We start from the raw sequence: 27411 nt of genomic DNA on the forward strand, positions 1-27411 counted from the left end.
GAGCAGTCTTGTTTTTCCGATTTTCGAAGAAAGTGCGGAGTTTTTATGAGTGGTTGATTTTCATTCAGTCAATTTTCGACTTCTCAATTAAGATTTTCGGGCGGATTTTTTTTTTTTCATATCATCTCTGAGAGATATTGTTGTCTTGAGTTCAAATTTAAAAAAAAAACATTTTGCCTGTGAACATTATTTTAAAAGTTACGGGGTTTGTAAACTGCTATTTTGGTCAATTTAGGATAATTAACGCTGTATATAGTGCATTTTTATATCATGCGTAAGCGGCGAATAAGTGCGGTCCAAGTTGAGTTGATGCCATCAGTTTCTTTTTAAACAATAAGAGACTCCAAACACCCTTTGTATACGTGTATAGCGTACGTCTTACATAGCATGTGGGCAGAATGAAAAAAATGAACAATTTTACAAGGCAAAACTTTGCTAGATAGGCGCAAAATTTAGGGTGTGTAGGTCTCTGGAATCAAGAGAAAAGTTTCTAAACATAATAAAAAATCTTTCGTCGGAACGAGCAAAGAAAACGAAAGAACAAAGGAAGATCAAAGAGAGCGTCTTTGCTGCGGAATCTGCAAACAATTCACAAAATACAGTTTGGATTCGTAATGAAGTTTATTAGGCTAGATGCCAAAAAAATCCCTTTGTAGTTCAAAGTAGCGAAGAAAAAAAATGAAAAAATGGAAGAAAACATCCTGAGCCAAAAAAACTTTTGATTGGCCTTAACGTTTAGTCAAAAAATTCAGGGCCTCGCCCTGATAAACGAACAGTCATGTTATTTAGACTTTCGGAGAAAACGGAATAGTAATACATGTTGTTCCGACTTTCGAAGAAAGTGAGGAATGTATATACTCGAGATGGTTTTTGTATTCAGACCACTTTTGCAAGTCTCTGGTCGGTGGATCCATCTCTTGGTTTGTATGGTGGCAGCCAAGTGTGCACACCACTATAGTAGACTGCCAAGCGTATGTCTAAAACTGATTGTTTTTTTTATCCCGCACTACAAAATCGTTCCAAATTGAATTGAGACACCTAATTGGTTTTATTAACTCCATACACAACTCATATTGCAACACTCATTCACTGATGTTATCTGAATAAACTTCATATATTTGCCAGTATTTCATTTACCAAAAATTATCCGAGACCCAATATAGGGTAGTCGGAACATTCAAGGCTTTGCCCTGATACAAGCAGTCTTGTTTGTTTTTATGCTGGCTTTTCTTAGCTTGGGGCTCATCATAGTAAGTTGATAAATTGAAGTCAATAATGAATGGACCATTCATCAAATTGAACTAAAAAACTATGAAAAACGACGGGGTTCCTTAGCCATCGGCTTCAGGTTCAGATTCTAATAATTTATATCTCATCCTGGAAGCATCATTCTTTCTTAATTGGCACGGACGACCTTAATTGGAAAGTTTAATATAAAAGGAACACTATCATTCCATGTTTCCGTTATTAAAACAGGGAACCCTAATTGCTCGAATCTCAGTGGGGAGTTTTTAGAGAAAAATTTCAATCAAAAAAGATGTATTCTAATTTTACTATTATAGTATGTCCTAAAAATGTCCTAATTTAAGGACCCGGAAAGCCTACTCAGCGTTGGATGAAAATGTATGACGTAACTTTTTTTTAAATTTTTTTCATCCTTTCACCTTAAACAATAATTTAAAGAAAACAGTTTTAATGAACTTTTTGACAAAAGATTTAAAAGATATTTTTGTCAAAAAACGAGAAAAAAAACATTGTTTTCCTGTCAGAACAAAAAGTATCTGCCTCAGTACCACTTAATTCAATTTCAAAATTTTATGCCACCGCAAGAGAAAACGATGTTTTAAATTGATGTTTATTATGCGTTTAAGACTTTGTGAACCTGATTCTGTATAAAAAACATGAACAAAATAATAGCAGATTTAGGGCGTGAGTGGAAGGTTTTGCCTTAGGAATTTGACCCTCTCACACCATTAAAATATGCTCCAATTATTATCATAGTTCACTATGCCCATTTTTGGCTCATCACACTGCGACTAGTAGTGCGACAATTTTTTTATGGTAGCGAGCTACTTTTTTTCGAAACGTTTAAAAAGCTAAATGCTCCAATTGATGCTTTTTGTTCCAACATTTGAATAAAGTGATGGAATATTTGCAGTCAGGGTGGTTTTTTTCAGGCAAATTTCAACTTTTTAACTAGTCTGTTTTGAAATTGAGTTGTTTAAGTCGTGACGCACATAAATCCAATTTGAAAAACAATTCACTTTGTTATTTTTTGTTAAGTTATGACGGTTTGAAAAATATTGGGACAATTATCGCGCGGTATAACTTTTGTTCTATTGAAGCGTGAGCGGCGAAGTAATCGTTCCAATTTGATCTGAAGGAAGCTATTTGGAACCATCAATAGGTTGTTAGACGCAAATTACATCACCTGATTCTTACCATAGCATGTGGGCGGAGTTTTATCAAATATATAGTCTGAAAAACATGAAACTTAAATTGATTTTCAAGAGTTTTTAAATCTAAAAGTTGATTTTCATTACTGATACTTAAAAAGATTACCTATATCGTGGATCTTAAGGGGCAGTCAGGATGTTTACGGGTTTGCCGTGGTATGAGCAGTCAAGCTGCACTGACTTTCGAAAGGAGTGAACGCACGAAAATCAAGGTCGTGAACGTACGAAAAAATCATGGGTAAAAATCTATTATAATAGAATTTGTTGACCAAAATACTGTCTCTATAACTGAATATTCTGACAAAATTAAACCACACAATGGTCTTTATGTCCAATAGAATCACCTAATTTTGAAAAAAAAAAAGAAATTATATTCTATCTAATCAATTATAATCTATTTTCGGACAAAAATTTTCTTGCCCATTAGCCCGACTCCCCACACCCCTACACAGATTTTCTTACCCAACCCCCCCACACCCCTCCACAAAGTCCCACTTTTATTGTTTCACCACGCCCTCCATACCAAACCACGTCCTTCCGCCACCTCTCTCGTGCCCCAAATCCACTTTTTGTTCAAGTTAATGGGGAAGACCTGACACTACATATTCGAGCGTTTCAGGCCCTGAAATGCCCTCGCGTCCCCTCGTTTACCACCCCCCCCCCTCCCGAAATCATTCCCTTTCTACAAAACGGTGATAGGGAAGAGGGTAAATGTGGAGTACGAAACAGGTAACTGAGGAAATTGGGGTTAAATGTTAGCTTGGCAAAAAAACTGAATTCAAAAAAACTCAAAAAAAAAACACTAATTTTCAAAAAAATTACATTAAATTATCTTTAAAAAATTTATAAACAAATGAAATCAGCACCAAAAAAGAATTTTAAAAAATGTGTTTTATTTAGTTTTAATCGATTAAAATGAATTAAGTCTCTTTAGATGATAAGCTGGAGAATAAGTAATTGATAACGAATGGGTTTTATTGCTTACCAAAATAGAACCATTATAATCCATATTTAATCAATTATGATAGATTTTTTGAGACGAACTATAGAATCCAAAATATTTAATCAGACTAATTTTGCAACAATAATTTCGATTGCTTGGATTGATCCTGGATTCTTTGGATTCCCAGGCGGGTGTGCTGTGCTTGCACTAGACTAACTACTTGCACTAGACTAACGATTAATTTACATTTTAATACACAAAAAATTTATGAGTGGTGAATTATCCCAGCACTCATAATCGTTCCAAAAGGAATTGAGGAGAACTAAATTGGGCTTTTTATTTCCATATCCGACTCAAAGTTTACCATCTAGTACTTGGCAGTCTAAAATTTATAGTTCATCAGCATCATATTTACCAAAAACTATTCTGAACCAGCTAAATGGCAGTCGGAACAGCCAGGGCATTATCGAAACATCAAGCTAAGGGGCTGTGTTTCTAGAGGTAAAATTTTTTGTGATGTTGATTTTTTTTATAGTTAAATTGAATTTTTCTTTAAAATAAAGAGACTTTTTTTCCTTATAATCAAATGAAGACTCACTTTGCTTTTCTCACTCTTTCCTGCGTGGCTGTGCGGGCCCCGTGCGCATGCATGCTCATCCTCTTTCTCTGCTTGGCGAACTTGAGAAGCACTTTCACATACACCAAACACATCAAAGCAGCAGCCGCCGACACATTCAGGTCCATCATGCCAATGTACTCTATGTCTATTATTTTCTGGGCTATTTTCACATCTTCGAAAAACGCATACGAGGCATTGGTCAGTCCCTGCAGAAACGAACCCCCGAATATCGCAATGAGAATCAACCGGACGCGCTCCTTGTTGAAGGTCGTTTTGTAATCAGTTGGGCGACAAATGGCGTAAAATCTGTTCACGGTTATGAGTTGGATCAGAAGAAACGAAGTGATAACAACAAAGCCGAAAAGAAAGTAGTTCATGCACCGAAGCACGAAGTAAGCGGTACCTTCGCGATCGGTTATGACATATTTGCCCATAGTTAAAATAATAATCGCATTGAGGTTATAGCAAAAATCGATTGAAGAAAGCGCTGTTATGATTTTTTCACTCGGTGTTGCTTTGTGGCGGAAGTTATACACTAGTATAACTAGTAAAGCGCCAATGAGGCCCAAAATTCCGACAACTGTGGAGAATATTTGTTCGAACGCCAAGATCTGCATCCTTAGCTCCGCTTGAGCTTGCGCTATCGCCAGTGCTTCTGGGTCTACTATTGTCGAGTTAGTCATATTTGACAAGTTGGTTTCCGCCTGCAACATGTCTGGAAAAGCGGCTGGAACTTTCAGTATTTCGTTTCCAATACAGGATGAAATACAGTCTGGGTTGATGTAGTTTGCGAAATGACTCTTCAGAGAAGTATAGTTGGAAACCTTGATGCTATTCGATACGAAGCTAAAATTAAAATGGGGACTATTTGTTGGCAGTGGAAGGTTTTGTTTATTTTTAGAGTTGGCAGCCAATCGAAACATTTTATGTATCCTTATATAAAAATGTGTAAAGAGAAACGCTGTGATAGTGCGCAATCTAATGCTCAAAATGCGTCACAAAATGTGAATTTTGTCCAAGTTTTTTTTAACAACCGGGTTCGTCATTAAATTTGTACTTGAGCGTTCGTAACACCATTTTTGCGTTTTTGAAATTAAAAGTTGAAAAATTCTAGACGCGTTAAAAAACAGACCATAATTCCTCATGCAGCCATTTTTAATCAATGATAAATAACTCATATTTGGTTGATTTTAGCACTATATGATTGATTTAGCACTATAACTACAAAGTCACGTTCAAATATGTTGAGTTTTACCATTTTTAGCAATATTTTTTTCCGGCGCATCCGATTGAAGTTGGTAATAGTGTTATGCTTGTTGTTGAGTTCCTTATTTTAAATTAGTCAAAATTGGAAACAAAATTAACAAAAAGAATGTTAACTTCCTTCTATGTTCATAAATGGAGTAAAGAGCTTACCTGTCGCGGCGAGGTTGTAATGGCAATTCTACTCTACTACTTCTGAATGTATGGTTCTGAAATTTACTTCCTTCTTCTGATAAACGAATCGGATTAAAATCTGAAGTAAGATGGAAAAGTTCACTTAAATTTGTTTCACTGCTTTTTGGGTCGATAAAGGCGCTTGGGGCAAAGTTGCCGTCTGATTTGTAATCTGAAATCGCCTGAAATGATGACCGCTTTGTTCGATTTAATGCGATTTCGGCTAAGATATCACCCTTCAATGTGGCTTCAGAGGAATTACTGTATGTCGAAATAGGTTCAGTGGTATCAGGTGGCAGATTGGATTTGTGCTTGATGCGTGAACTAAGTCGAGGAGCTGGTTTTAAACTGCGCTCTGATTGGCTGTTTGTTGCGGAGGTTGAAAATGTCCTTAAGGGCCGGGATGAAAGGACCGAATTGGAAATTTGATCTCTTGCTACTTTTCCCCCGTTTCCTTTTTCTATAATCGAGGCGACTGCTGATCCAATATTAGATTCTTTTGCTTCCTTGATTTGAGATGAAGCTAAAGCGTTCACACAATTGGGTTAAAGTTAAATAGGGCGTTGTTGATTTTACCCAAAAATACTTTAACTTGTGGAAAGTTACTTCCGACCCATTTATCGAAAGGGCTTTTTGAACTGCAGAACCTCGAGTCTTAAAAAGACATACGGATGGGTTGGTTAATGTAATACAATAATCCTGGTTTAGAGACCATGACTGTTTTTAGTTACAAGGCACCTTTTTCGATTAACAGAAATTGCTTTGCATTTGTGACAGGCTGTCTGCCTTTTGGCAATTTGAGATAAGATGGACTTAGAGGAGCAGATAGAGACCGACTGCTACCTACAGAGGAGAGTGATTAAGCTTCTGACAAATCAATTAGAATTTTGGAGAAAAATTTAAAAGCTAGTCGACGCAAGAAAACGCACCGCCCTTCAATTTTATAACTTTATGATTGATCGGTTTGTTTGTGAATCATGACAGTTCATCTGACTTTTTGAGCATCGTGCATAGAAAGCAATGCCTAAAGAGCCTTTGGTCACAAAGATTGATGTTTCGAGGCCTGTCATCGTTTGAGCGCAGCGGTTCTCATTATGCGTTAACCTACAGTTTGACGATCACATTTTACTTTTTCTAATGGGTAATTGCGTCTAACCTTTTTCATGTTGACCAAATTGTTTTTCTGACAAACTCAAGCACCAAAAAAACCCTAATTTGCCGCATTTATTTCTGCACGGAAGACGAATTGAGAAGCCAAAAATGAGGTTTTGAGCAATTTTTGGAAGGTTTTTACAAAAAGTAGAGCCGGAGAAAAGTAGTATTTGTGCTTGGGTAGTTTTTTCTCCAGACAATTTGGAACCTATTCACTACCCATTTTGAAAAAAAAATCACCCGAAAAGTATTGCTGTCCTGGGCTCAAAATTTAACAGATATTTAACATGTTATCACGTTTTGTAAAATTATGTGGGTTTCGATGTTGCCACTTTGACCGATTTTAGATATTAAACGAGCGATACTTTTTGTGCTATTAATGGGTGGAGATTTAATTCGTCCTGTAAATCGTTCCAAATTGAGTTGAGGGAAGCTAATTGGTCGATTGAATACTATGCGAAATATATCACTTTATACTTTGGATAGCACGTGGGGATGATTTTTGAAAAACAATTTTACCAAGTTTTAAAAAGCAAGCATTATTCTATGGAACTGGAAAGGCAGTCAGAAGTTTCAGGATTTTCCACTGATACGAGCAGTCGGTGCATATACAAAGCAGTCCAATTCAAAACAGTCAGGTTTAAGGTCGCCGATGGGCGAGCTGCGCACTCGTTGCCGCTTCGCGGCGATAACCGGCTCTAAATTTCGTATTAAGTCCTATCCTGTGTTGGCAAGCTCGCAACACGTTGGCGCGACTGCGGCGGCCACTATTTTGTTCTTTATGTTTGTTGAACAAAGGACAATTATCGGCCTACCGGCTTGTTAAAACAATTATTACTTGGGACTGTTTTGTATTGGACTGTTTTGTATGGGACTGTTTTGTTCTGACACGGAGCAGTCATGTTGTAGTTAGCTACAGTTTGAAAAAATTGTGGAAATTTTTGCTTAATTATTGTTAAATACTTACTGAAACATTTATCATATTATGAAAATGCCACAAATTGTGTCGTAAGTTTCATAAACTGGTTTTATGATAAGGAAAGACAAAAGTGGAAAAATAACCAAGGTTAAATTAGAAAAAAACTATAATTGCAATCAAATTTTGTTGAACTTAAATGATAAAATCATTCAAAATATTCAGCCGGCTGAAAAAAAAGGAAATAATAATTTCCTGAAATAATTTATAAAACCATATTTGGGTAAATAACTAATTCTTTCTCTCTGGTAAAAAAAATAGTCAAAAGAATTAGCGGAAAATGTAAAAGTAGGACGAACTTAAATATACTCAAATGCTTAAAAAATTGTCTTTTACTTAACGTTAACGTACTATTGTGTTCAGTAAAAAAAGACGCAGAGTTTGTGTTCGATGTGGCTTTGTTCGGTCTTTAAGCAACAAATTTCCGTTTTTTAACTAGCTCTTTCGAAATTTTTTTTGAATGATTTGAACACTATTGTTTTGAATTGAAGCATAAAAAGATGCTTCACGTATGATCTTCTTTCGTAAAAATATAGGTTTTCGGATTTTTCATTTAGTCCAGCTTATGACGACTAACGCACGGCATATTTTGCCCTATCAACGCGTAAGAGGCAAGTCATTTTGCCGCAGAAAAGTAACCAAAATGCGGCAATATGCTTATATTTCTTGACACAACACCAGATGTGAATTTTATCAATTTTCAAACGGAAAAATGTTTCAAACTAAAATTGTAAAAAAAGTTCGAACAATTTCTAATTATTAGAAATGTTTTCAATTTGTTAAGAACAATCAAATTAAAGCAACCACAGTTAAATTGTTTCGGGTTTTGATTTGATGCAAGCAATCAAGTTACAATTCAAGTCTGTGCCTTTGTTTTCTCTCGGCCTAAAATAACTCATTAACGTGTTTCACTGATTATAGTTCTGACTCCCCGGCTTTTGAGCCCAAACACCATTTCAGTGTTTTTTTAAAAATCAAATAAGTATTAATACACGCCGAACTCTCAAAAAATATTTTAAAAAATGTATATTTTTCTACATTTTTATCAGTTGGTAGCTAAGAGTCAACCAGTTTTTTGAAACAATTAAGGCCAATATTTTCTTATTGATACATAAAATAAGAAATAAGTTCATCATTCTGAAGATTTTTAACTCATAATTTGGTAATGAGCGTAACTGCACCGACAATTGAAAAGTTTTTAGAAAATCAAAATGTGCACAAAAAAGCTGTGAATTCTGGTATACTTGCTCAGAGTAGCCAAACAGAATAACATTACATAACTCAATTCACTACTGAATTTAGAAAACCAACTGTGTGTAAAGAAGCGGATTTTCGATTGAAGTCAACCTCAACATGGCCTAAAGCGAGATAGTGTCACTCATAAGTATGATTTTCAGAGAAAAACTTTAATTTAATAACGTTTACAAAACCCGTTTTTTGAGTAAATCATCCGTCATTTTTTACGGCACGCCTGTGAAGTTGACAACAGTTAACTAAATCTGGTGCCAAAATTGAAGACGGTTAATTTTGACGATTATGAAGTTTCTATGTCGTAGTCGCTAAGGCCAGACGAATAAAAAATTGATGGCCCTGCTGAAGCATAAAAAACTATCAACAGTTATGTCAAATCCGTTATCTGTTCTCTTTAAGCAGTATAGGGTTCAAGTTGAGCTTCATAGATCAAATTTAGTTACCTTCAAAATCTATATGTGTTTCCTACAAAAAATCCACGACAACACCTCTACACGTCCTAAGCTAATGACGATTGACTGATTTTTTAACAGCTCTGAAATTAAATTTCTTAATTTTCATTCAACCAGATCTTTTCAGTTCATTTTATCGATCATATGTCAGAGTTTCACTATGGTATCTGATTTATTTACTAAAAAACTTGAATCATTTTTTAAAAATCATTTTGAATCGTTTTTTTGGTAAAATTTGTTTTTCTGGAAAATATGGCTTTAAATTAAATTGTGTTTAACGAAAAAAAACTAGAATAAAATATCTATAATTGAAATTATCAGAAGATGTAACCAAACTACAGGTTGTCATTCAAATTTATTTTTCTTACTTCTCTCACCTTAACAATGTTCGTTCAGATATGAATGCCGTCCTTTTTGCAGTTGGTAAAAACCGAACCCTATTTCACTTTATACAGGTCATTACCCTGGATTGAGGTTTTTAAGTTTACTTGCAGCTTATGACATTTTCACGCTAAACAAATTAGAATACCATGTTGTGTTCTGAGAAGGCGATCAGGACAGATAAGACCGAAAGCAACAAATAAAGGGATAACACAAGACCCGGTGTTTGCATGATTTAGTTTATCAAAAACGAAAAAATCTCGGCATTTAGAAACAGTCGATTAGGAACGTTTTTTTCTTGGATATCGATTTTTCTCTAACAGTTCAACTCTTCAATGCCAGCTAATCAAATTCATAAAATCTTGTAGACATAAAAAAAACCTAAGCTAGGAAATCAATTTTAGAAAAAAATTACCAAAAAAAAATAGGCAAAAATAGAATGGCAAACAAAAATTTTCAAAAAAGTCAAACCATTTTTTTTGCTAAGGCAGTTTTTCTCCACACTAGGACACTTTTTCGATATTTTTATGGTCGTTTAAATCGCGACTGAAAGGGCTTTGATATGATATAAATCACTCGAACCTATTCCGACGTTTGCGGTACCTGATTTTGCGTAAAAACACAACCGAGTACAAAAAACTATTCAATGGTTAAGCATATGTAACTTTTGTACCTAGTAACGAATCCCCCCTCGCCCCAATGGTCAGAAGAAAAATGCATCCTTATGGAGTCAAAACTTCCTGTTTTAACCTCTATTTTTCCGGGTAGTTCAAAAACACTGTATAGCTGGATTGTGATTCGTGATGTGGCAAAGAGACAAGACCAAGTAAACATGCTCGATTTTGAAAGATTTTTTTGCTCAAACTTAATCATAAGAACTTAGCTTCAAACGAACTGAGGGAAGTCAAGTATGAAAACTTCAAAGCATAAAAATTACTTGTATAACGACCGTGCGAAGACCCCGCCGCGTATGTTGCATTTTTAATGACACAGGGTCATATTTACTCAACATACGGTAACATTTGCGCATGAAGTTGTGTTAAAAATTATGACTATCAGCTAGCTGGTCGGTCTTACTGAAGATAGCAATTTACAACACCAGCGGATTTAGGGGGTGATGAATCCCCCTCAAGGATTCGAGCCCCTGCCGACCCAAAGGATCCCTGCTTTGTACTATTTTGAGATAACCATTTTTGGCTGACGAACCCTAACATTTTTCTAAAAGGGCTTTTGGCGCCAATGTATACTTATTTTGAGGGCGATTTTTTAGTCAAAATTTTCCAAAAAAACCCTAAACAAGCTGTTTTTGGACTGATTTTTAAAAATTTTGCCTGCGGCGCAGAAAAATAGGGTCTTTAAGATGATTTGGGAGAGCTCAGAAAATCAATGGGTTCCACCTTACAGCTTCCTCAACTATGTGAAATGCGTAAGATACTTTAGATTAAAAAAAGATTTTTTCCTCAGCTACAACTATTTCAATAATGCATTCTCTAATGGACTCTTCGAACATTTGTTTCATTTCATAAATCAAATTTTGGTTATCAACAAAACTGCTCGTATATCAGGGCAGAGCCTTGAATGTTCCGACTGCCCCTTAATTCATATCGAAAAGTTTTTGCGTCAAGAAAAAATTGAAAACCTGTAAATTTTGGACAACATCAAAGTTAAAAATTTTCAGCCATAAGAAAACACTTCGACCATTTAGCTAGCCTCAATTCAATTTGGAATGGTTCAATGCTCAGTTTGGTTTTTTTATTCAGTCAACTTTTGCCGATCGAAATATAAGTTTTCATAAAAAATTTTTATATCCCAATGAATATATCGACTTTCTGAGTTCAAATTTAAAAATATATTTTACTTCCGATTATTATTTGTTAAGTTCTGGGGGTTTGAAAACTGCCAAATTTGTCATGTTCTGGACTAAATTATGCGCGCTTTGAAGAAATTATTCAGATTACTGAGAGCGTAAGGCGAAATATTTATACCTGGTGAATTATTCCGCACAACAAAATCGTTCCAAATTGAATTGAAATTAGCTATTTGATCCAATTAAATTCGTACGACAGTAAACTTTACGCTTTGATTTTGTCCAAAACTAACATTTATAAGTTTTTCAATATTTTCTCGAGCAAAAACTATTCGATATGAATTAAGGGACAGTCGGAACATTCAGGACTTTGCCCTGATATACGACCAGTCTTGTTTAGGTCAGAATTTGGCCATTTTCGCAATTTTCAAACCCCCAGAACTTTACAAAAAGTAATCGGAGGTAAAATATCTTTTTACATTTGAATTCAGGATGTCGATTTGTTCAATGAAATATATATTTTTTGTCGAACACTTTTATTTCGAACTATGAAAATTGACTGAAAACCACACCGAGCATAAATATTCCGTTTTCTTCGAAAGACGGAACAAAAACCATCATCAATCAGAAAACTTATCTTCTTTTTTTTTCTATCTCAGTTCAATTTTGTAAGCTGTCAATTGACTTAGATGAGGCTAGATTTGTTTTTCTAATGTCGAGATGGAACTTTTTCGAGTCAATTATTTTAACTTTATCTGTTAGTTCAATACTGAATAGGTTTAGGAGGAATTGATTTTTTATTAGGGGTGGTTGGTTGTTTTCATCTAGTTTTTTGAAATTAGTTTGAATGTTACTTACCAGTTCTTGATAAATATGTCGCGTCCGCTGATAGTTTGAAAGAAGGAGGAAATTCAGACTGTGATATTTTTGAATTAGAACTGAAATCGCAGTTGTTATTGACGCTAGAACGGCTACAATTCGCTGTCTTCGATGAAATAATACCAGATTTTACGGCCCTTTGATGTAAATTCAGCGAGGTTTGATTTGTTATTGCTGAATTAGCTGAAATTTTTCTCAATTTTCCTGGCGAATCACAATTCAATTTTAACCCTTCTTTGTTATTTCTCCATTCCTGAGAAGAAAATTTGATATTGGAATTTTCTGGAAAATTTGGCAAATAATTTTCTCCGTATTCTTTTACGTGAAGGGGTGTAAAATTGAACGGCTGTTTTTGAGGGTTTTTTGGCAGTCTGGATTTGTAAAGATGGTAATTAGAGTCTGTGGCAATATTTCTTCTGTAGTCTACTTTTTCTGCTTTTTTCAGCTCCTCGCTGGGACTGATTGAATCTCGATTTAACAGCCTAGTACGTATTTCCGAGTCTGTCAGTGCTTGCCCCAATCCAATTAGGGAATTATTGTCGCTGGTTGTAATAGGAGGTCCCTTGGGGTTCAAATTTGCATGTGTTGGGGACTCAAATCGGACCCCAGTTGAAAGCCAGGAAAGTGCTTTTCTGGAGGTGTCTGATACCTCGTTTGACCGAAAGATATTCTGAAAAAAAAGAGAAAAAGGATAAATAGATAGATTTGACAACTTTCACCTTGGATATAATCGGACCTATTTTTAGAAAAAGCAGTTGAGCAAGCTCTTGCCCTTCAGCTTTTGCTCAGATTTATAAAAGAGTGCTTTAATTTATGCATGGATTATATCACTTTATACTCAGGCTGAGGAAAAAAAAACATTAATAAATTATTGATTTTTGAATTAAAATAAAATCTAAAACTGTCAATGAAGCGAAGTCGAATATAAATTTACAATTTCAGTAGGAGGGATTCAACTTAGAAGGAGGAGTTGAAAATATAGCAAAAAAGAGGAGTAAAAATGATCTCAAATTGTATATCCAAATTTTCAAATACGGTTTTTCTGTAAATAATGTTGGCCACCGAAAATATCGAAAGGTCAAACAAAACTTTTTAGTATTAACCAATTCTGCGATTTCTTTAACCGATGAGCCTTGTACAAATTCGTGTAATTCTTCCAAAAAATCAGAGAACTCTTGAGAAATATATCGTATTCTAAACGCGGCTTTGATAAACCTAATAATGATTATGTATATATTTTTTGGAGGTAATTTACCGAATTTTATTTCCAACGGTAAATTACCCTGAATCCTAATATGTTCATTTCATCATAAGAAAAACACTTAATGGAATAGACATCGTGATACGAAGGAAACTAATTATGTTTAAAAATTTGCTACTTTTTAGACATAAAATCAAAAACAAGTACAATACTAAAACAAGGATAACCGGTTACTGTGTAAGTAGCACAGAATGTTCCGACCAAAACAATTTTTTTAAAATTAGGGTCGTTTTTTCTGGGTGGTGTGATTTAAAAAAACTGAGCAAAAAAAATAGGCAAATGCTACATTAATACTCAAATAGGCCAATTGGAAAACAGTTTTTGTAGAAAAATAGCTAGAAAAATGAAAAAAAAATCGTAAAAACAATTCAAAAATTTTTCAAAATTTTTTTTAAATTTTGTTGCAGAAACTTTATGAACTTTTGTAAGGTTTGAATCTTAAATAGCGCTAAAAATTCCAGAAACTAACTTTGTTCCAGTAAAATAAATTTTCTCGGCTTAATTTAAGCTTAAATAGGCTATTGTAAGCCTGCAAGCACATTCTATTCGCTCGAAATTAGACCAAAATCAAAAACTTCAAACCGGTTTTTCTAGACATCAAGTAATTTTTTAAAAATTTTTAAGATAATTCGAATCACTACTGAAAGGGTTTTAATATGATATATCACTCGACCCACTCCGATAATTATTTGTGGTACTTGATTTTGCGTGAAAAAAAAGAAAAAGATTAAAAACTAAAAAACACAAAGTTCCTCCACTTTTTTCAAATGTTCGGAACAAAAATCATTTATCGCAGATATGTAAAAAAACGGTTGCAAAGTTGATTTTTTGTAGTAAAAATTACAAAAGTTTAGTTGAAGTAAATGTTGCGCTCCGCACATCAGAAACCAAAAAAATCTATTTGTTCAATTTCTGATTTTTGTTCAGACTTTCGAAGACTGTACGGAATATATATTGTGTTTAAATATGAAATGTGTTGCGCAATATTTATTTCACTCAAAGTTTCCCATTTGCTTAAGGCTCATTACTCCGAGACAAAGCAAAGAGAATAGCAGTCCCAGTTTTTTTTCAATTTGATGAAAAATTAACCGACGCTCAAAAAGTTGAACCAAAGTTGAAGTTTAATCTATAAGCAACCCATATAGGGCTTGTGGTCTTAAATTTTTTGTGTTTCTGAGTTCTAATCTACAAAACGAACCTCCAATTTTGAAAACCGCGGAATAATGATTTTTCCTAATTAAGCGGTGAAAAAACATAAGCGCACCACCAAAAGCCCTTTCCTTCAGTGATGCTTCAGTCCTTAGATTTAAATACTAATCTGATCTCAAAAGCTAACCTTGCTAAAATGAAGAAGCCAAAATGGGGAATAAAAGATGCCCTGATGGGTGAATTATACCCAGATTAAAGACGAAAGCATGTTTTGTTATCTTTTAATCATACCGCCATCCACTTAGACGATGCATGTTATAACTTCAGATAGTCAAATTGAACAAATTCCTTATTGAGGAATAAGCCTAAGCTCTAATGACAGTCCCTTCAAAACCCTCACAACGAAAGAATTTAATTTTGTTTAGCCTCCAATTTTGGTACAAGAAAAAGAAATATAATTAATTTTAAAAATTGTTCACTCAGGCACAGTTGTTTCTGTAATTCATCAACGGGCTTTTCAAATTAATTTACAATCATTTCAAAAAAAGATAGCAAAAAGAGCCCTTTTTCTGAACAAAAGAGGCTCTAATTAGAATTTTTAGGGATGGCTTGTCAAATATGGAAATTAGAATACGGGGTCGAGAGAAAGTGGTTCTTAGCTAGTAAGTGGATGACTGATTCTGTCCAACTAGGTTATCATACCCCTTGCCCAGCTAGTTTCTGTTATCATTACGTCAGAAAGATAAATTGGCACTCATTACCATTTTTAGACCTCGACCTAAAATGTTTCATTTTGACCAAAATGACTGAAATTTAAAATGATTTTATAGAGTTTAAAACGCTGTTAAGCTAGTTTGATTTGTAGTCTTCTGCGGATATATTGTAACAGGGCTGAATCTAGAAAAAATTAAAATGCCGAATTTTTAATAGAGTGACTTAAATTGAGTGACATAAGTAAAAATAGACTGCGTTTCCCCTGAAAAAGTAAAAAAAGACTCAACTAAGCCGAAACTTCGGGTGTTTTTTAGTAAAATTCCAACATAAAATTCGCTTTTTGGCACAATTTTTGTCCCTGTTTCGTGATTCAAATGAAATTAATCCAAATCTTGTTGTTCCGATTTTCAAAGAAAGTTACATAATATTTGCCATCGGGTGCTTTTTTGCCAGACCAGTTCCGACTTTTTAAATAGCCCTTTTTTTAACCCTTTTTCTTGCCATGTGAAAAAAAATTGTGGTCCTGAGATCAAATATAACAAGACTGTTCGTACATCAGGGCAAAGCCCTGAATGTTCCGACTGTCCCTTATTTCATATCGTATAGTTTTGGGAAAATAAAGTATTGAAAACCTATACATATTCTTTTGGACAAAATCAAAGTGCAAAATTTTGAGTCGTATGAATTTAATACGACCAATTAGCTAGCCTCAATTCAATTTGAAACAATTTTGTTGAGCGGAATAATTCGCCACGCATAAATAATTCGCCTTACGCTCTCAGCAATAGAAACAAATTTTTTCATAATTTGTCCAGAACATGGCCAATTTGGCAATTTTCAAACCCTCAGAGCTTTACAAAAAAGAATTGGAAGTAAAATAACTCTTGAAATATGAACTCAAAGAATCGATTTTTTCAATGGGGTATAAAGTTTTTGTTGTAAGCTATTATTTCGATCGGCGTAAATTGACCGAATAAGAAAAACACACCGAGCATAAATATTCCGTTTTCTTCGAAAGTCGGAACAAAGAGATAGTTTACTTGTAATCAACTTTAAAAACCTTATGAAAGATCGAAAGTTCCTTACTGTTCCGACTGCACTTAAAGGCCAATTCTATATTTTTGACTGAAATTTTGACCAAATAATCTTGACAATTAGTTTCCTTTTTTCAATTTTTTCTCTCATGCACTAATGGCGCTTACGAATGGGTTTATTTAGCATCTATCCTAATGTTAAGACCAAATTGTTTGCCTCAATTTAATTTAGAACACATTTCAACCCGCCATTTTGAAAGAACACAAAGAGTAGACGTAAATTTTTCCAACCTGACCGAGTTCCGAGTTAGCAATTTCCAACATTACAAAAAAATTTAACATATTATTTTTTTAGTTTTGAGCTGCGGATAACGATATTTTTCGGTTGTTTTTTAAAAAATTTTTTGTCAAAATTGCTTAGTTAAAAAGTCGAAAACTTACTGAATAAAAAACTGCCCAGCATAATTATTCCGTTTTCGTCAAAAATTGGAACAAAAATATCACTTTGCAATTTCAAAACTATTTCAAAGACATTGAAGACCAGCGGTTTATTCAGGACTTGGTACTAACACGAGAAGTCTTGTTATGGTTGTTATGTGGTTAAAAACAAATACGTGATCTCAGATACAACAAAAAAAAACATTTCAAGAAAGTTTTGTGCTCATACGAAAATTGACTTCGATTTTTAACAACTTTCGTCAAACGTTTATTTTTATATTGAAAAGTTGGTCGTATCCAAGCAAAAAATTGATTGTTTCCACAGCTTTTAATTGGTTTGACTAGTTTTGCTTAAACTTAATTAATAAACTACACGTTTCGATTTTGTTTATTTTCTTCTCAACCAAAACATAGTAACTTGTATCAATTTGAGTCGTACTAGTATGACCGCCCAGCTTGCTAGTATGACCGCTCCATTTGGAGTAATTTTGAGTGACAGGGTTTTTGCTCAGGTTTTCATCATCATAGATAGTTTTAAATTAGTGCCTATAAATTAGTCCAGAACATGGTCGAATTTTCAAATCCCATAAATTCACAAAAAAATAATCGCAGATCGGAAAATGTTTTTATTTGAACATATAGAACCAATTTAATTATTGATAAAAATGAATAGTTTATCATTCGAATAATATTGTTGCCCTGAGCTTAAGTTTAATAAGATATTTTACCTCGGATCATTTTTTGTAACGTTATGGGGGTTTAAAGATTGTCATTTTGGCAATTATTTGCCATAATTGATTTGTTACATGGAGCAAAATCTATCCTCTTGTACTTTATATGGCGTGTGGGGGTGATTTTTATTGAAAAAGTCTAAATTTAAGAAAAAAAAATCATTTTATTCTATTATATTCAATTTTTCTATGTTTTTACTGCTCCATAAACTTTAAAGTCAGTCGGAACCTTCAGGGCTTTGCCATGATTCGAGCAGTCTTGTTTTTGTCTAAACTTGTCACACCGAGCTCAAATTTTTAGTGAATTTTTTGATAGACGGAAAAAGTTTCTCTAAATGCCAGACATTATTACATTCAGTGTTAATTAATCTCACGGCATTTCCATTTGAATTTTTTGCTAATTCACCACCAACTGTCATTGATGAGAAAAATACTGAACAAAAGCTTGAGCACGATTATGAAGTGACATGATGAGATAAAGAGATGGTGATTTCACAATTTAATCATCTCAAATTTATGTTTACAATCAATAATGTTGTCAGCGAAATTAAGAAAAGGCAAACTCGCTATCAAACGAACCGCGAAGTGGCCTTTTGTTTGCTATATCTTCTTCTATTTCTTCATCTAGAAGTTTATTCTAGACTAAGGCTAGGTTGAATTAAGTCTAGACGACAAGACAACTGAGCAGTCCTTTGGTGATTTCAACTTTCTAATCCTCTTAGAAACCCCAGAAAGCCTCTTTGAAAACGATAAGTTTCTTCTGTTTGTCAAAGATATGTCTGATTAAGAACAATTTTTAGCTGTCTTCAGAGCTCACAAAACATGATAACGACTCGAACAGGAAAAAGGTTTCGGTCCATAATTGTTTTCCATGCTTTTCGTGTCCAGGCGTTTTTAACTCTTCATACTACGGTATTAGTTATGAACAACGTGTTCAAATACTTATAAGATGACTACAAACTGAACTTAAACTGTCATGATTTTAAACAAATCTGTAGTCGGCTATCGAATGTTGACAATGAGATACAAGGCAAGTCAATTAATTTTTATTCTAATTTTCACTTCATTTCAAGTTTCAACATATGGGGTCAAAACATTATTTAGTAGATCTTCCACTGTATGTTTAGTCGGGAGTCAGTCGGCATTTTTAAGCTCGACAAGAAATCAGAGCTACTTGAAAATAGTTTCATTCGCCAAAACTTATGCACAATACTCTTTGCAGGTGTTTTGCCCAATTAAAGAAAATAAACAATTAAATACATTCTTCGGGCGAGCAGACAACAATTTGTGAGATTTAGATGATCGCCGAAGTGATGATCGCTCCAACAAAAAAATCAAAGAAAAATTGAAATAAAACTATTCGAGGAAATCCGTTTGAAACACTTGCTAGACACTGGAGAGAAAAGCCCTAAATGAGTAAGATTATTACCTAATGATTAATTGCTAGTACGAGCTTGATACCTACACAAAGTGTGCTGCGTTTGCACGCATTCACGCGGAACTTAGTTGTAAAACATTGGTGTAGTTTTCAGCAAAATTATTAGACAATTTCCTAAATTTCTGAATTAATTCTGACCTTGAGACAGTGAAAGTACGCCCCCCCCCTCAGAGATTCCAACCCTGCCGACTCATAGATCCCCCTTTGTAATTCTTTGAAATACCCATTTTGGCTGACGGACCGTAAAATTTTTCTAAAGGCGCCTTTGACGCCAATATTTACTAAATTTGAGGGGGAGCGCGGGCGTAAAAAACGCAATTTTTTGGTCAAAGTTTTCTGAAAATAGCCCATAAACGGGCTTTTTGATCAGTTTTTTTATCTGTAATTTTGTCTGTGGCGCAAAAAATTTGGCAAAACAGGGGCTTTTTAGTGCTTTAGAGAGCTCGGAAAATTAATTTGGCCGGCCTTGAAAATAAGGTCGTCAAAATTTTCAAAACATTTTTGAAAATCCGCCCCCCCCCATCGAGAAAATCCTAGATCCGCCTCTTATCCAAATGGAATTAATCGAAATAGTTTTGTTCCAATTTTCAAAGAAGTTGACAGAATTTTTCCGATTTTTTGAATAGCCATTTTTGAACCAATTTTTTTTACCATCGGAAAAATATTGACGTCCTGAGATCAAAGACAAAAGAAAAACATTTCTTTTGTGATCAATTTTAAAAACGTTATGGGCGATTGAAACAATTAACGTGCAAGATCTTTTGTGCTTTGAAAGCGTGAGACTCTATTTAATCCACTCTTTTTACTACGTTACTTTATTGTTAGGTTTGTTTTCATTATGTTACACTGGAGATAAAAGCCCTAAATGAGTAAGATTTTTACCTAATGTTTAATTGCTGGTATGACCTCGATACCTACACAAAGTGTTGTGCGTTTGCACCCAGCTATGCGGAACTTAGTTGTAAATTATAGTTGTAATTTTTAGCAAATTTATTAGACAGTTTACTAAGTTTCTGAATTTTTTCTGACCTTGAGACAGTTAAATTACGCCACCCTGCCTCAGGTATTCCACTCCCTGCCAACCCAAAGGTCCCTCTTTTTTTTTGAAAAACTCATTTTGGTTGACATACGTTAAATTTTTTCTGGAGGCATCTTTTTCTAGAGGTAATTTTGAGGGGAAGCAGCGGGTAAAAAAACGCATATTTTTTGGTCATTTTTTCAAAAAAAGTGCCAAAAAATCATTTTTTGGCCCGTTTTTATTCACAAAAATTGGCATTCGTTCGAAAAATTGTTTTAGTCAACATAAAAAAAGGTCGACCAATTGGAATTAATCGAAATTTTTTTGTTCCGATTTTCAAAGAAAGTGACAGAATTTTTCCGATTTTTTAAATAGCCATTTTTGAACCAATTTTTTTACCATCGGAAAAATATTGATGTTCTGAGATCAAATACAAAAAGATATTTCACTTATGATCAATTTTAAAAACGTTATGGATGATTGAAAGTTCCTAACTTTGTTAATTTGAGTTAATTTGTTAAGTTCAGAGCAATTTTCAGAGCCGTCCATTTTTTAAAGCAAACATTGATAAAAAGAATTTAAAAAGATGGAACAGGCAAAACTAATTCAAAAGAGCAACTGATTTTTTTCAGATGTTTTTTGCATGCAAAAGTTGACTTCTCAGACAGAGAGGATGTTTCAAGCTCATCTAAAAATTCAAATTTGCATGCAAAATTGCTCAAAATTGGTTGATTGCTCTTTTCAATTATTTTTTATCTGTTCCAATTTTTGCAACTTATTTTATTGTAGTTTTTAACAAATTTATCGGACAGCGTATGAAATTTTTGAAATAATTATGACCTTAAACTAAATCGAAATACTTTGTATGGCTCTTTTGTCAATTCAAATACATTTTGAAAGCTCGATTGCAGTCTTAACGCCATTTCTTTTTTTCCGAAGGTCAGAAGTTGACCGGTAAATTTATTAAAAATTTATAAAATTTTGCATACAAAAACGATCTGTCATGCAATTTTTCAGAGAAAAAAAAACATGAAACGCAGACAAAACGGCAAACGCGTAATTTCAGAAAAAGCAAAGGCGGTGGGAAGATGCGGGAGACCTGGGCTGTCCAACTTCGTCCACAAGCGGTAGATCAGATAGACGAAAATGCAATTCTGTAGATGGAGCGAGAATCAACTTGACTTAAGATATAGACTTATGATTAAATGATGAATATACAACTGGAACAGCTAAACAGCCAGAAACTCTAATCATCAAACTAGTGAAAACTAAAAATTTTAATTTGTTAAATTTTAGATATCGTATTAAAGCTTACAATGTTTAATTATTTTACTAATAATTGTGGTTGTTCATATTTTATATCTTATATAATTTTTGTTTTTTCAAAGAGAAAATAGTCGTCCAGTTTTCAAAAATTTTTCTCAAAGATTTATCTAGGATGCTTCAAGATGTGACATATACTGGATAGGTGATATACTGAAATGACAACATACGACGTAAATTGGACTAAAGAGAACAAGACTGCTCGTATCAGGGCGAAGCCCTGAATGTTCCGACTGCCTTTAAGGTTTATGGAGCAGTAATAACATGGAAAAGTTAAATGTAAAAAAACTAATTGAAAAAACAATTTTTCTCTAAAATTTGAAATTTTTTATGAAAATCATCCCCCACACGCCATATAAAGTACAAAAGGATAGATTTTGCTCCTTGTAACAAATCAATTATGGCAAATCGGTCTCTTTCAAGCAATTTGGAACGATTTCAAAGACGGATTAAATCTCCGCTTACGCGTTAATAGCGCGAAATATATCGCGCGTTAATTGTCCCAAATTGGCCAAATGGCAATGTTTAAACCCCCATAACTTTACGAAGAAGGATCACAGGTGAAATATCTATTCAAATTTGGGCTCAGGACAACAATACTTTTTGAATGATTAAAAAAATTTCGTCAAAAATGGCTAATTAAAAAGTCGAAATTTGTCGGAAGAAAAAAACCAACCCCGAGCACAAATATTCCGTTACTTTCGTATCGAAAGTCGGAAAAATAATCCACCGCTTTTTTGTGCTATAAGAACGCAATGTATCGAGCGGTAATTATCATAAAATGGTCGAATTAACATTTTTCAAGCCCCAATAATTTTACGACAGACAATCAGAAATGAAATAAATTTTTTCCTAAGAATGAGCTCCAGGCAACACTATTTTTCAGATGGTAATAAAACAGCTTTTAAAACACCCAGTCAAACAGTCGAAAAATGACTAAAATAATGCCAAGCAGTATATAAACTCATATAAACACATTTCTAAACAAATTTGAACAGATTTCTTAAGTAGTTTTTCAGCATTAATGCCCGCTACACGAGGGAAAATGCTTCGGCTACGTTTAATTGCAATTTACTCCGTAAAAGTTTGCGTACCACTCACACATCGACCACAAACTCGCGCTTTTATTAGCCCATGTTTGTTGTATTTCGCAGTTTTCAGCTTGGAGCTACATTGGTTTTTAAGGCGTTGATGAGAAGTAAAACGCTTTTGTATATATTCTCTCTTTAGAGTTGAGTGTTTTTAAACCACATTTGGTTTTTAATGGTTCGCTTATTTTCATTAACGTAAAAAATCAAAAAAAAAATTCTGCATTTTTCTTCTTAGAAACGCTTTCCAACATTGGCGCTGTTCACTCAAACATCTAAACTCACTTCATTCGCTGAATAAAATTTGCTGTTTTTGAAAAAATGATATGTGATATTTTTAGCATATGCGCAAAACATGAAACAGAGTACACCCTTTGATCTTTTTGATAATATTCCGCTTTTATACCAAATGAATGCAAGTGAGCTTCAATTAATTGCTTTATCTTTTATGTTTGGAAATGAAAAATGAAATGCTAACAGCCACATGATATTTTTAAATTGATGAATGTTTTTATCTTTTTTAAAATTAGGCCATCTGAAAATCTTAGCGCAAAAAATCACATAGTTCTCGTTTCAGGTTTTTTGTTTGATGTTTTGTGTCAAAAGCAAGACGACTCCTCGTATCTGGGCTAATAATTAATAAAAAAAGGGCCAAATTACACTTCCATTCAATTATACTAGGGCCAAAAGCTGCAACAACTTTGGAAAACGATACAATTTTGTTACATAAAAAACCATTGGCGAGCCGCATCCTATAGATTTTCTCATATTTTTGAAACTAAAAAAGGGAACCTCACAAATCTCAAAATACTCTTTCAAACTAGCTCAAAACATGGCGGTAATATTTACGTGCAGTCAAGTTTTTTGGACTTTTATTTAGCTAGAAAAAAAAACATTTTTCTTATACCATGCGCTGAAAAATATGAAAGTAGGTTGGTTTCAAAAGCGCTTGCAAGGCTAAACTCTTAAGTACAAAAATAGTGTTCGAGAAAAAGTTTTTAAGGAGAAGATTTGTACGGCGTATGAAAAATTAAGGATTAGGTGGTACTTTAGGGCATATTTTTCATTAAAAAGTCCTTTTTACATTTTCCTTAACACGTTTGTCAAGGTATACCAAAACGCCGAAAATTGCAAGATATGGTTGAGTCTGATAAATGTACAAATTTAGAGATTTTTGAATGAGGTTTGATGTTTGAAAATTAAAAAAAAAACGATTTTTATTATAAGAGAGGTCATTTCTGAAAAAACGTTGATTGGCCGATCAATTATACGATACACCAACAATTTAAGAACTGCTTTTCTCGACGCTATATTTTTTCTGTAGAACAAAGTCGAAATATCGAAAAAAAAGTTTCAATCAAATGCCACTTTTCATCTCCTGCGAGAGACCTTTAATTTACTGAAAAATTATTGGAGAAAACAAAAAGTGTCAAAAACAGATCAATTTGAAAGTCGTCGGACCATTTGTTGACTGCTTCAGATTTCTAGATAATTGCAACACCGCTGATTGATGACTTTAGACTATTCGCTTGTTCAAATAGAAAAAAAATACTGCCAAGGCTAATGCTTTTAGCGAGTCGCTTCAGATACCGCAGCGATTTTTAAGAGGGCATCAATGTGGTATTCTTTTCAATTCCATTGAGTCCTGTTTTGAATTTGCAGAATTTTTGTACTCTTTGAGTTCTTTTTGTCTTGACAGAAATAACATGGATTTTTTTTCTTCTTGTTGGATAGTTTCGACCTGTTTATCGTATAACTTTTGATCAATATCTCTAATCTTTACCAATGTTTTATATCTTTTTCTCCGGCTTTCAAAGAAAACGCGAAATATTCTTGCTCGGTATTGTTTTATTTTCTCACATAAAATTCGGTTTTCGAACTGGTCACTTTTGAGTGGATTTTTAAAAAATAAAGCCACCGTCTGAAAATGATTGACATTCTAAGCTCAATTGTTGAAAGATATTCAGTTATGATACTTTTTCAAAAAGTTATAGGAGTTGGAAAACATCCAATTGGGCTAAATTGAGACGTTTAAAGTGCCTTGTTTTTCCTCAACACGTGATCAGCAAATGGAACCGGCATAAAAACAATCCAAACTTAGATTGAAGCAATCACTTGGATCTAGTATAGAAAAGGTTTCTAGACACTTAATGCGTACCTTTTTACTTTACACGGCAATCATTAATTACAAAAAAAAAACAAGCACCATTTTGTGTAAAATCAATTTTTGTTGTTCAACCTTTTTACCATTACCGCTTGCTAAAAAAGCAAAAAAACTACTGCCAAGTGTATTGCTTTTAGCGGGCAGCTTCAGACACCACGCCGAATTTTTAAAGGGCATCAATTCGGTATTGTTTTGAATTCTATTGAGCCCTGATTTGAATTTCCAGAGTCTTTGAACCCTCTGGATTCTTTTTTTTTGACATATATAACATATATATTTTTTTCAAATTTCTGGATCGTTTCGACTTGTTTAGTGCATAAATCTGAAGAAAAATCTCTAATCTTTACCAATGTTCTATCTTTTTGTCCGGCTTTCGAAGAAAAAGCGAAATATTCTTGCTCGGTTTTGTTTTTTTTTCTCACGGAAATTTCTGTTTTTGAACTAGTCACTTTTGAATTAAGTTTTGAAAAATAAGGCCGCCGTCTGAAAATTATTGACATGCTGAGCTCAAAATTTGAAAATTAATTTTTATGATCTTTTTCGAAAAGTTATTGCGGTTGGAAAATATCCAGTTGGGATAAATTGGGCTGTTCAAAGCGCCTTGTTTTTTCGTTTCATGAATGCGTAATCGGTGATTAGAACTGGCGCAGAAAATATCCCAAAATAGTCTGAAGCAATCATTTGGATCTGTTATTAGGTTTCTAGACACTTACTGCGTATCTTTGTACTTGACACGGTGTGTAAAAAATTAGTTTTTAAAAAAATTTCAACCTTTTTTGTAGTTTTTTTAAAGTTAATTTACTTAAAACAATGCTTTATCCCATCGACCTAAAGGACCAGTTGGAACAATCACGGTTTTTTGATACGAGCAGTCTATGTCATTAATCAGAAATTTTTTCCGAAGCGCTTTCATTTCCTGAAAAAATGTTTTAAAAATATAATCTCACAATGACCATAAAGTTGTATATAATTTTTCAATTTTTAAGCAGTCGGAATGATTTTGCGCCAATTGCAGAGTAAATATTTATTCTTTTTTCAAAATTTGGCTAGATTACTATAAAAAAAAAGTTGATAAGAAGTTTTTCTGAGCGCAAAAGGTTTATCAGCACATGCATAATAAATCGAGACATGTATTTTGAGTTACTGCTTCAATAATTTGGTAACAATAAAAGGCCCAACGCTTGGCATGGAAATTTTTTTTAACATATGCACTCAGCTTTTAGTATTAATTTTCATTATTAACAATTACAAAAAAAACAAGCACCATTATTTACCAAATCCATTTCTGTTATCCGAGAAATTTTTTCTTTGAAACGTAGGCCACTGGCTGAAATATTTTCTTGCACTGATTTAATCAGCATTTTTGAAAAAATTATTTTTCCCATGTTCTAAATTTTTTAAGTCATCAGTTTTTGATTATTCGGCTGTTGAAAAAAATAATAAGGGAATAGAGTCAGTTTTATTTTATCAAACCCATATGGAGAATTTAATTAGAACTAGACCAAATTTTTCTAAGTCATATGAAAAATTATGGTAGTATAGGTGCGCATTGAAAAATTCCAACTGTTTTTGTAAAACTGCGGCAATTATTGAGCAACTTTCTGAGCAATTTGTGAAAAGAACCCAATTTTCAGTTTTTTTTTCAATTTTGCTCCGCACACACTCATGTAAATAACAAAATATTTCGACTAAAAGATCTTGTTAAATTTGATTTCCGGACAACATAATATTTCCAGTGGAATGAGAAAAAAAGTACTTGGTTGAAAAATCAAAATTTGGCTGAATTAATAAAAACGCCCCTAGTATAAGTGTTGAAAAATCGGGTCAAAGACACTTGCATATAAATTTCAAGACACACTTCAACTTTCAGCGTTACAAAGCTTGGAATTTGATTCGTTTCACGAAAAAAACTGCTTACTTAATGTTCTCTTGCATCAAAACGCTTCAATAAGCAGTAAAATTGTGAGCCATTCACACAACGAGCACCAACTCGCGCTTTTATAGCCCATGTTTGTTGTGTTTTCCCGTTTTTAGCTTGGAGAGACATTGATTATTAAGGGTTGGAGAGAACTAAAATTCTTTTGTGTAGATAGTTTGCCTATTTTTTTGTTATTTATTGGGAAGCTAATGTTCATTAAACTAATAAATCAAAAAAAGTTTTTTGCAATTTTCTTATGGGTGTTGTTCGCTCAATCATCTGTATTTGCTTTTTGAAAAAATTGTATGTTATATTTATAGCATATGCGCAAAATATTAAAGAGACTACACCTTTTGATCTTTTTTTTCTGATAAAAGGCCGCTTTTATACCAAATTTTTGCAAATGGGCCCCAAAAAAAAGCTTTCCTAAATTCAATTTGGAAAAGAAAAAACGCCAACATTCACAAGATAACTCTTAATGATAACAGAAAACTCCTAATTTTAAACTAATATGCGCACAAAAATTGCTTATCATTATTTAAAAAAAATCAGTTAAGTTTCATTACGCGGAAAATCATAGCTTAATACTCATATTTGAAGGAAAAATGAAACAAAAAATTGACCGGTTTCGTTCAGTAATTAAATTTGTCACGTTTCTTCGTATTTGTTCTCTTGTCGATGTTTTGAGTTAAAAGCAAGTCACAACGACCAAATTACACTATAAGGCCAAAAGCTGTTCATTGCTTGAAAACTTTGTTGCATAAAACAATTGAAGAGCCGCA

The 27411-nt window shown here is 33.6% G+C and overlaps 2 protein-coding genes across 5 annotated transcripts in view; one reads left to right on the plus strand and one right to left on the minus strand.

Moving 5' to 3' along the window:
* The window catches only part of LOC134839181 (branched-chain alpha-ketoacid dehydrogenase kinase-like), a 557313-nt gene that overhangs the window by 115705 nt on the left and 414197 nt on the right, over window positions 1–27411 (plus strand). The gene's annotated exons all lie outside the window — the stretch shown is intronic.
* The window catches only part of LOC134839180 (uncharacterized), a 94720-nt gene that overhangs the window by 7654 nt on the left and 59655 nt on the right, over window positions 1–27411 (minus strand). For 3 of the 4 annotated variants that reach the window (XM_063854643.1, XM_063854644.1, XM_063854645.1), the window contains exons 2-4: window positions 12333–13023; window positions 5435–5978; window positions 3998–4864 (exon numbers count right to left, since the gene is read on the minus strand). In XM_063854643.1, coding sequence (XP_063710713.1) covers window positions 3998–4864; window positions 5435–5978; window positions 12333–13023 — 2102 coding nt within the window. The remainder of the gene's footprint in view (window positions 1–3997; window positions 4865–5434; window positions 5979–12332; window positions 13024–27411) is intronic. The other variant, XM_063854646.1, reaches the window with a different exon arrangement.

Source organism: Symsagittifera roscoffensis, chromosome 2, assembly GCF_963678635.1.
Source record: "Symsagittifera roscoffensis chromosome 2, txSymRosc1.1, whole genome shotgun sequence".
In the NCBI taxonomy this organism is placed as follows: Eukaryota; Metazoa; Xenacoelomorpha; order Acoela; family Convolutidae; genus Symsagittifera; species Symsagittifera roscoffensis.